Below are 11,671 nucleotides of genomic sequence, written 5' to 3'. Positions count from 1 at the left end.
TGCTTTAGAGCTTCCAGAAATCAGAGCCAAAAACTAAAGATAACTTGGAAGCTGGAAAGAAAGCAAATCATAGAAGAAAGACTGACCAGATGTAGAAGAAAACACACTATTAATAAAATATTCTCCAATGCTTCACCACTCTTCTCTGAAGAAATTTTTCCTAATATCCAATCTTAACCTCACTTGGTGCAGCTTGACCCCCTTTCCTCTTGTCCTATCACTGGTCACCAGGGAGAATATGCCAACACCCACCTCACTACAACCTCCTCTCAGGTAGTTGTAGAGAGCAATGAGGTCTCCCCTCAGCCTCCTCTTCTCCAGGCTGAAGAGCCCCAGCTCCCTCAGCCTCTCCTCATAAATATAATCTTTTGCCTAGCTCAAGCACAGAATATGAAGGTGAGACTAGAAGGAAAGAGGGTTTGAAAGTGTTTGTGCTCACACACACAGTAAAGAACATTCTAGGCCTCAGTACCTCATAGAGCTTCAGAAAAAAATTTACATCTTTTTAATTTTGTACTTTTTTTTTTTCTGAAACTTTATTTCTGACACAGTTGTAGTAATGAATATAGCATGAACCACTGGTTTTATGCTTTACATAATTTGGAAACTGTGATTCAAATCTTCTACCATATGGTACTGAATTAGGGAACGTTATCTGCCATGTACCTGGAAAGGATTTTCTTAAAATTCTACCAAAATAGTATTTCAACAGTAAGTCACATAGCCAACTGATATTATGTCATTGATGCATCCTTACATCTTGATAAGGAAATATTTTCCTATTTCACAGTGTATCCATATGGTTCCTGAAGCTTCAAAGACCAAAGCAGCTCCCCTATCACAGTAAGAACTAAAGCAAACATAACTGCTAAGTGGCATTGAGATAAAAATACTAGTAGTATCTCTGTCACAGTAGTTTTAAGGCACATGCAGAGCAAAGTCCGCAAGCCTAGCTCAATTAAATAAAAGTGCAAAGGAAAGTGTGTTTAGTCTTCAAAACTGGCACTTTTAGAGGAAACAGAGAATGTTGTAAGAAACTTTTAATTGCACAAAAAAATTAAAATACTGTTTCTGACATTCTCTGGAAGCATTTAGTTGTGAAAAATTCAATTATAGCTATTTGCAGTTTTATAACAACATTGAAGTCCTTAAAAGATGTAAAGGAGACTTGTTTTAACAACAGTAAGACCTTCAGGAAGGCTGGTATCTTCATATTTATAAATATGTTTCACATTTTAAAGCAAGGGTTTAAATTAAAATCGTCATTTATTTTTTATCAGTCCTAAAACAGTATGAAAACTGGTTGGACTCTCTTAAGGACTTAACTAAAAGCAGGGAAATCGAAAGCTTTCCAGTGACTTCTAGGATCTTGTGCGGCTTCACACATACTTTTGAAGAAAAATAGCACTGTATGTCCCTTCCTTCTCCCATCCAAGTCACAGAGTAAAACTAAAAGTATGATCAGAATTACTATGTTTCTCTGAATAGGATTATTTTTTTCTTCTGAGCAAGATTCTTACTCTTAGCTGCTTAAGAATTGTCTCATCTATTCTCCTAGGATTCATTTCTCTTAGCACTGTGTCTGTATCACTTGGCCACAAAAAACCAAACAATCACCTCCTACTGTATTTGTTAGATGTGAAAATTGCTATTTATTAATGAAGTAAAAAAGAAGGCTGGTTTCAGAAAGAGTATGGCAATGCCTAGTCTCTCCTGATGGTAAAAGACCAAAGATATCTCTTTGCTGCCAACAGAGAGTTTAAAGATGATGTTACTCAGACCATCCAATGGCCATAACAGGTCTGATACTCATTTTGAACTTGTGAGCAGAGGAGATTAGGAGGTACCAGGAAACTGGCAGGATGACTGGGAATGTATTTCTTCTGGCTCTTTCTCCCATTATTTTTGGTCTGCGTAATGTAGAGGAAAATAGAGCACTGTGAGAATTCACAAAGTTATATTCAGAGCACTGAAGCCTCAATGATGTTATTCACCCTCCCCTTTATTTAATTCTTCTCTTTTCTTGTCCATCTCCTGAACGACCAGGGGAATTACACAGCACAACAGCACTTTCTCTCTTATGTGGTCACACCCAGGGTAGGAATGACTGGACAGAGCCACTGAACCTCCTCCATGGAGCTGCATGTCCAAGAGCAGGATGGGACAGATTTTGATGTGTGGTCTGTGATGTAGGGTGTTTTAGATTCAAGACGCATATTATTTTGGAAGCTTAATTGAAATCAGGACATGTTTTGCTAAAGGCATGAAAAAGAGTTATGGAAAAATAATGTAGCTCCAACAGATTTTATATAAGGGATTTTATGACATCACAGAATGTAGGCACCATCTAAATCCTCATAAAATCTAAAGTCTGCTGAAGTCAGTGGTGGCTGCTGCTGACCTCACTGCTATTAATTCTTCAGAATTTAAAACATATATTTCTTGTATATATTCATCTTTTGTTAATCAGTCATATTTCTCCTCCAGTGCTAACAGTGCACTATTAAGATTGATATCTGGAAGAGAGTACCCCTTTCCTTGTGTATCTGTGTCCTTTTGACTATGTCTTTACTTATAAATTAAGTCCTTGGAGAACATGATGTGACACAGCTCATATCAATATACATGGGGGTTTCAAGGAGACAAGAGACTGAACACAAGTCATCAGCATGGCCCTGCAGCAAAGGCAGCCAACCACAATCTGGCTGTAGCACAGGCAGCAGGTTCAGCTCTAGATTCAGGGAAATGCTGGAATAGGCTGCCCAGGGAAGTGACTTAGTCTCCATCCCTAGAGGTGTAAAGGAGATGTACAGATGTGGTGCTTAGGAGCATGGTCTAAGCACTGGATGTGGCTAGAATGATTCTGTGATTCTATGCTCCTTCACAGAATGGTTTGGGTTGGAAGGGACCTTAAAGTTCATCTAGTTCCAACCCCACTGCCATTCACCTCTACTGAGCACTTTTAAAACTACGTCTGGAGTGCAGTGCCCTGTTTTGGTTTCCCCAGTACAGGAAAGACTGACATACTGGAGCAGGTCCAGTGAAAGGCCACCAAGCTGGTCAGGGGCTGCAGTACAAGACATATGAAGAAAGGTTGAAAGAAGTGAGTTTGCTCTGTTTGGCATGATTATTGCTGCTTAAACTACCTGACCAGAGAAAAAAGATGTAACCAGACTCTTCTCAGAGGTGTGCAGTGATACACAGAAGTGGAAAAAGGGGAAAATATAATTACATGTTAGGATAAAATGTTACAAGGAAAGTGGTCAAATACATACTGTCACAGCTTGCCCAGAGACATGGAGTGTTCATACTTGGAGGTGCTCAAGACTCAGCATAACATGGACCTGAGCTATTTGATCAGAACTGTATAGAGCAGAGTGCTGGATGACCTCTGAAGGTCCCTTCCCACCTTAATTCTGTGATTCTATAAATCCTACTAGACTAGTGTGCATTCAAACCGCCTACTGGAAATGGCTTCTGATCTATGTTATCCCCTGAACCATGTGCTGGAAGAGTGGTGATTGGCCCAGCATAACACTGCCAAGAAGAGTGATAAGCATTAGACCACACAGGTCACTAGCCAATGATCAAGGCCAGTTCTGGCAATATCTAATTTACTAGCCTAGATGCAGGCTGTGTCTCACAGCTGCTCTGAACAGGAGCTATTAAAAGCTGAAGAAAAGTTTAAAAGTCTGAATAATCTTCTCTATCAGTTAGGGGTATCTTACTGCAGACCAGTGTCTTCAAAGCAGGATAAAGTAGCGTTGGTCAATGCTTCTGGACTCCAATCTAGCTGCAGCAGCTGAGCCAATCAATAACTTGACAATTGAACTCTGTGGTCCCACCTTAGCAGGCATATGGGAAAGCACATCCAGCAGAGCTTCCTCTGGAACTTTGTAACCAGTGCTACTTGCCAAGGAGAGGCTTGGCCAGGAGAAGAAAAGCACCAACCAACAGCAAACAGTGACAACATCACAGGCACAGGAGATCCAAAGCTGGGGGTCAGAAAGATTGATCTCCCTCCCTACATTGTGTCATCAAGCAGAGCATGCTTGCCCCTCAGGATAATATGCAAGGTTTCTCTTGTTGCATCTGTGTAGATCTGTCCTCTGGGGCAGGCTGCATTTACCAAGAAAGAACCAGGACAACAATTGTGACCTGACCTTGGGTAGTAGCCATGGAGATATGGGAAAGGGGATAGATTTCCCACCTACTACCTACCCACCTAAATATGGGTCAGTCTGCTTCCAGACTTTATACTCTAAGCTTAAACAGACAAACCAACTGTCTACATACTGACCAGAAGCACAATGCCAGTTTGGATTCTCTTGCATGTACAATTCGGGCTGTATCTTTTAACATGATATGCTTGGGAGAGTTGGTGGAGAAACACAATCTTCTCTTTAGGAAAACCTCTCTATATTGCCAGCTACAAATAGGGGCCAGTAAGAGAGGACAACAACCAATCACAGTCCCAACCATAAAAATAAACTATTTTCTATTTAATAAAATATTTTATGGCACTATTTTATAACTGGAAGCTGATGAGAGGGAAGGAGACTGTTCTTAGTGTGGAGTCTCAAATTCAGATTTACACTATTTACCAGATGATTAAATAAAGTATTAAAATGGATATTCAGAAAGTTTGCTTTATTATCAGACAACACATCATTTTACTCTGATTTAACCTTCACACAGTATTTTTATCATATCCCACATTTTTTCATAGTGAGAGTATTTCATTATGAAAATGATTTCTGAATGAATTCACACAACTGACAGGAGATATGCTCTATTTCTTAATGAGGTGCTAAAACCCACAAAAACCAAATAGAACAGAGACTAAAAAGCAGAAGTTTAGAAATACAAAAAGAACCTTTACAGACTAATTGTTGAATTAAAACATTAAGAGGGGGGAAAAAAAAAAAAAGAGACCATTTTTAACTAATTTCAACATTAAAACCAGAAAATAGAAACACAAGAACTCAAAACAAAAAAGAAAGGAAAAATAACTGTAAAAGTGAAGCGAGTCCAACTACCAGCAACTGGAAATAAAAAGATCTTAGACTTCTTGAGTCTAATATCAAATTAGCCCCAGTGCTCTGAGATCTCCCAATAAATATCAGACCTCTGCTTACCTCACATTGAAATCAGTGTGTTTTAACCATCTGTTTAAGAACTTCACAGCACTGGTAATTAACATTTTTCAGTGAACAATAAATACTAATGAGGAAATTATGGCCAAGCAAAGAATAACATTGAAAACCTCAGTTCTAGTAGCATAATAGCTGCAAAATAGTTTGGCATCTTGGCTAACAGGAGGAAGCCCAACAAAGGGAACATTATACAAAAAGGCAATTTACTTCTCAGGAATGTTCCAGTTCCCCTTTGCTGTTGCTGCAGTTATGCCCCTTAGAATTATGCCTTTCTCCAGTTCTTGGCCTTCAAAGAGACTGTGGTGAAATCACTGGTTTGAATCTTCACCCATTAAAAGCAATTTTATGTTATCATAACTTCACAGAAATCAAGTGAGTTACAACACCATAAAACTAGTATAACATAATTATTTGTTGCCATAGAAAAACAATTGCTGCTGGGCAATATTGCATAAGTGTCACAGAGACAATAACAGGCTAACAGACCTAATTTTATGAGATCCAAGCTATTTATCAAGCTTCTTTGATTAACCCCAGAAGAAAGTGAACACATGAACCAAGCATGATTACTCTATCTATAAAAATTGGTAATTTATGTAATTGCCTTGCCTTATTATAGACAGCACTGGGGTATTCCACAGAATAAGCCCTGCATCACCTTTCTAGGCTCAAAAGCCTTTTCCACAATAGTCCTCCCCTCAGTGTTTTTTCAGACATATCATCCCTGTGCAGTAACCTGCTGACTTCCACATGTGGACGACCAGATTATTTCTGAACCGGTATCAAGACATGGCTGAGGGCTGTCACTGCTAAGTATACATTTATTTACAGAATAAAGTAAAAACACAGTGTTCTATTCTCCCTGAACTGCTGAATGTTCAGTGTCCCAAGTGATCAGGAATGCAGAAAGAGAAGGCACAAACCACTCACATGTACAGCATCTAGCAACAAGTCACTACAACCTGGCTATGACCAAAATTAGGCAGCATGATAGAAAAAGCCAAATCAGTCTCTAGATCTTTATTAACCTCAAGATGAACAGGCAACACCAAGCTTGGGGAATTCAGGGGGGAAAAAAGTCCAATACAGTCAAAAAGCAGACATTGAAAACATGCAAAAATGAGCTTCTGTACAGAAGAAGGCATCACAGGAAATGAATTATCTTCAAATTTCATCATAACCTAATTGAAAATTAGAAGGCTATTCATCTGAATAGAAGGTTATTAAACTTATGATAATGTGTAAATCTTTATCTTATTAAAATTAGTTTATTTTCTTGGTTTTTGAAAAAAACAAATATGTATTGCCCAAATTCTACAATAACTTCAGAGATTACTTCTCTACATAGATATACCAATGCTTAATTTTGTAGTAGTGAGCCCAAGCAAGCATTTTGCTATAGGGATTATATGCATATACATATATATATATAACAAGGTCTCAGGTTAATGCCAGAAATCCAGAAAAAGTCCAGTTTTCTCTAGACCTCAAGTTATATTAACATATCCCAAAAAAATTATCATGAATATGTATATCTTGTTCAAGTGAAACTGAAAAGTCATATTTAATAACGAACTGCTACTGTAGACAGTAAACTAGTCTTATGCTAACAATAACTTGCCAGCACCTGGTAATAATGAAACAAAAATCTCCCCAAGGAAACAGGGAGGAGGACTTAGAGGTTTAACTGCACTCATGAATATGAAGATATTTTTTGTACCAATTCCTAGAAGGACTGTGTTTGTAAGTATCCTCATTTGTTCCACCAGAGGCAGGATAGGGTTGACTAAATTTTGATACTGTTCTTCACCTTTTCCTTTATTTCAGCAGTTTCTACAGGTATTATTTTACATTCAATATTGAATTCCCTTGTAGTTGTCTCTGTTATTTGTTCATTACCTAGAAAGTAAATTTAACTCATTGCATTGGATTGCATGCTGGTTATGTACCATTTAACCACCACTTAATTTTAAATGTATAAGCCAAGTGACTGATTGGCAGTGCTGGACACTAGTGACATCTACTATCAAATTCATTAAACACAAACATGGTACATTGCTCCCTGTTATGTGTCTGGAATTTCTCAACACTCATCTACCAGATGGAAGGATATTCCACCTATCTCTGTCTTCTTTTCTGAATGGCACAGAGATATGGGTCTCCAGAAATGACAGATTCTAAGAGACTAAAGCTATAATAAACCAACCATGCTGGGACACAAACTCATTATGGAATGGAAACTCTGAAAACAAATGCAAAACATGTTCATTTTACCTTACCCTTTGACCTTGAGCTCCATCTCTTCCAGGTGAACCTGATGCTCCTGGGACACCCTAAACATTATAAAGGGAGGGCAAGTGATGAGATCAAGGTAACAGAATCCAACTAAATTACTTTCCAGTGAAACTGTATGACATGATTTTGGATACATGTTTTCAATAAATGGAACTAGGAAGTTCAAGAATGTGTGAGGCCACAGAAGAGATTCAGTAAAGAAGGTATTTCTGTGAAATGAGAGAAAGTTAAACACACACTGTTAAAATGTGATGGCTTCATACCCCCTTGCTACAACTCTCTGTTAAGAACACCGACAATTCCATCAAGCTAGGCTTCCTATGCCACCAAGCTGAGAAGAAAGCTTGATTTCCTGCATCATTGCAGTGTCATATGTTTGATGTCAGTGCATCAATATCAAAAGGAAAATCCTGCCTGAGCAAAATTGCAAATTAGGTCCAGAAGTTCCCCATTGTTCAGATAAAATGTTACTCTCTGGCTCAGGAAAGCTACAAGAGCAGGTGTCTGGACTTAGGTGGAAAGTCTGTGTGAGTTTACTCACATATGAACAAGAGAGGGGGAACCTAGTAATGATCAACAAATACTGGGGGCATAGAACTAGCAGAAGAGCAGCATCTGTAAAGGGAAGAGCAAATGATCCTGGAAAGCAGCCATAAATTGGAATGCAATCACCAGACTACATACCAGACATCAAACTGAGTAAGAGTCACTGAATATTACAGCTTATTAAGATGCCAATCTTACGAAAGATGGCATCAAAAAGATTGAGTGCTTGATCTGCCTTCCTAGATAACTTCCAGGAGGAATTTAATGGGTTTAAAATGAAAACAAGCAGATGCTAATTAATCCCTAAGTACACAGAAAACCAAGAGTGGGTAGGTTTTGAAGCTACAGAGACCCCACCTCAGTGTTAACATCAAGAAAGTAACTGCTTCTCCAGACCCTGAAGGATTTGGTCACTCCAAACTGGCACACCCCAGATTCCTGATTCTAAACCTCTCTTCAAACTCACCCCAACAACATGCTCCTCTGCAGTTTTGAGTATATGCCCTACATTCACAAGTATAGCAATTCAACATTCAAATGTAGTAAGTGACAGGTTAAACAATAACTTAGGTATTACCTGCAGGCCAGGAAAACCAAGATCTCCCTTTTCTCCCTTTTCACCTGGTGGCCCCTGCAAATTAAGAGTAACACATAGTAAACAAAATACATAGTTACTTTCCTGTGAGAGTGACAGAGCCCTGGAACAGGCTGCCCAGAGAGGTTGTGGAGTCTCCTTCACTGGAGACATTCAAAACCCGCCTGGACAAGTTCCTGTGTGATGTGCTCTGGGTGATCCTGCTCTGGCAGGGGGGTTGGACTAGATGATCTTTTGAGGTCCCTTCCAACCCCTAAGATTCTGTGATTCCTATTTTTAATAGTTCCATTCAGCTTCTGCAGAAAAAAACAACCAACCAATAAGAAAGCAGACCATTTTTTTCTGCTGAAAGCAAATGTACAGACTCTGTTTTCAAAACTGTAGTTGAAGAATTCATAAATAAATAAAGAAAATAAAACTAATTTTAAAAGACTTTTGAATTAACCTGACAAAATAAAGCCACTATGTTATAAAAAAGGTATTTAATTTCTCTTTTTCTCAAAGGAATCTATTTCTCTTCAGCCCACCGAAGTATTTCCTATAATGATGAAACCAATGGACTTAAGGGAAACTAGACATGTTTCTACAGTACATATGCATGCCAAAGATATGCTTTTCTAGATAATAAACCAATTTTAATTAAGTTTTATGCAGAAACAATTTCTTTGTCAAATAACTATTCTATAATTAATTTATTCTATATTATTCTCTGATGACAGCATCATCAAGAATGTACAGTCTTGGAAAATCACTTCATCACTTCATTATGTTGTACAGTGGGATCATATAGATGGGGTAAAAAGAAGAAAGTGTATTATACTGTAATAAATTTTGAAAAAAAAAAAAAAAAAGTCTAGCAGAAAAAGATATGCATCTGCTCCCTTTCAAGGCTTATGTGTACCCATCTATCAGAGATATCTATAAAATGAGTGTTGCTGGTTCAGTACTCTACCAGTATCTCTTTATGATGAAATTCTGAGATTTATTTCACAACAGCATTGCAATCTCCAGGCCTAATCATCTCCGCTGCTGACAGACTCTAACTGTAGTGAATACTGTTGCTTCATTTTTGGCAGCAAATCTGGTGGTTTTGCCTGGGTACACCTTTCAAGTCAGAACTGATCTGCAATGAGGAACTTCACAACCAGAAAAAGATAAAATATTAACATTTTAGTTTGGAGCCATGTTATAACTCTCACTGCATTTTTTTCACTTGTCTCCAAGGCTTGGATGTGAATACCTGGGTCATATTCTATCTGTTATCAAATCCCTTCAGCTAAAAAAATTTCAGATCCAAATAAAACCCACAATGTTGGCACTGAATCCACTATAGGTTAAACACAAATCCATGATTTCACCTCAAATACTGAAATTCAAAATCTGTTCAGGACACCAAAAGATATTTCAGTCTAGTTTAAGATATGGGCTCTTCAAAACATTGCAAGAAAGAATCCTATTGATTTTCTAAGTCTCACTGGAAGCCCTTGAATAGAAAGTCCACTGGGTCCTTGTGGTCCTGGAGGTCCTTGTGGTCCAGGAACACCGATTTCACCTCGAGGTCCATCTGGTCCCTGAAGCAGCACAGGACATAAGTTAAACTTTTATCATATGGATAAAGGAAGCTTCTGTTTGAAGAATTATATACCAGTAGACTCAAAACCATCTGAAATATGAGTTAACATTTGATTGAGCAGTTAGGGTTCAATTTAAAATGGCCTGGTTCCTTTATAAATGCAAAAACAAAAATAATAAAAATATGTTGTGACAGCAACATTCTGAATGTTATCTCTTTTATCAAGGAGCAAAGAGGACAGCAATTGTTATGAAAAGAGACACACCAAACGCCAAAGGCATTTCACTATGCTTTTTCCTCAGTGACATCAGGGAGAATCTGGAACTCATTTCAGGGTTTACATGTAGCAGAGATAAACCAAGGACCTGTGCATCTGACAGCTGTGAAGCACTGTACAAATTACCTTTGGACCTGGATCACCACGATGACCTTTGGCACCTCTGACACCTGGACCACCCTGTGAAGCATAAGCAGAGGACTCTCAAATAAAATAAAAAAAAACAAAACAAAATCCAGAGAAGCCCAAACAGCTCAGAAATCAGTGAATATTATGTCCATATCCTTCCACTGGAGTAATTAAACTGAGAACACACATACATGTAGCCATACACAATAACAGATTTAAACAGATGTGACTGCTTTCTAGAGCCAAGAATGCACACTATATAAGCATCAAAATAACACTGAAAGCTACAATAGAGATGGAAATGTACACATGTTCCCTTCCAGTTGCTCAAACCTCCTGCACATCTGTCTGTTCTCACCAAAATCTCCACATCGTTAAAGGCTAAGTTTCACATAACTTGGGGATATTTTTCACTAAGGACTATTCCAGGGTCTACTAGACTTACCACAGTTTAATTTAGATCTACTCTTAGGTTAAATGCTTTTTTTGCCATTTTTCTCTTTTGTTGCTTTCTTCAGCAGTGCCTACATCTGTTAATCATTTATTAACCAACTGCTGCCTTTTTTATTAGTATTGTCTGGACACCAGAGTTGCACATATCTGTGGATGGCTGCCATGAACGTGTTTTGCATATACAGGCTGAGTGGGCTTTGTCCTCTAGGACAGCATAAATAAAGTGTGTTTTTTCACTTTTTTTTAGGTCAGTTTCTCTTCTTCCCCCATCTGAGTATACTCCTTAATCTCTTGGGTTCTGAGCTTTACAGGGATTCTGTCCTTTGTACTTAAAAAGGACCTTGGTACAACTATGGATTGTGATGTTGTTTAGAGGCTACAATAAGTACTTATAAATATAATAGCAATTACATTATAGACAACATGCTTATCAGATTAAATGCATATGTAATATCTATGAGACTTTACATAGGAATGCCAATAAGAAAAACATTTGGAAGTACCAGAAGACTCCTGCTCTTCAACGAAGTCTTCTTATGTGTGATCTCAGAGTGGTTTTCTAGTTCTTTATCCCTGCTTTTTCAGTCTTCTCACTTCCATCCCACAGCTCTATGGCCACAGCCCATTCCATCCCAGTCAACCCCAGC

General features: G+C 38.2%; 1 protein-coding gene across 1 annotated transcript in view; it reads right to left on the bottom strand.

Moving 5' to 3' along the window:
* The window catches only part of COL14A1 (collagen, type XIV, alpha 1), a 121,528-nt gene that overhangs the window by 17,384 nt on the left and 92,473 nt on the right, over nucleotides 1-11,671 (bottom strand). The window contains exons 35-38 of the mRNA XM_009995374.1: nucleotides 10,569-10,622; nucleotides 10,068-10,163; nucleotides 8,575-8,628; nucleotides 7,436-7,489 (exon numbers count right to left, since the gene is read on the bottom strand). Of these exons, the coding sequence (XP_009993676.1) occupies nucleotides 7,436-7,489; nucleotides 8,575-8,628; nucleotides 10,068-10,163; nucleotides 10,569-10,622 (258 nt within the window). The remainder of the gene's footprint in view (nucleotides 1-7,435; nucleotides 7,490-8,574; nucleotides 8,629-10,067; nucleotides 10,164-10,568; nucleotides 10,623-11,671) is intronic.

The sequence above is a fragment of the Chaetura pelagica genome, unplaced genomic scaffold, assembly GCF_000747805.2.
Source record: "Chaetura pelagica isolate M959 unplaced genomic scaffold, ChaPel_1.0 scaffold53, whole genome shotgun sequence".
Lineage (NCBI taxonomy): Eukaryota > Metazoa > Chordata > Aves > Apodiformes > Apodidae > Chaetura > Chaetura pelagica.
This window is presented reverse-complemented; position numbering and strand designations above follow the sequence as displayed.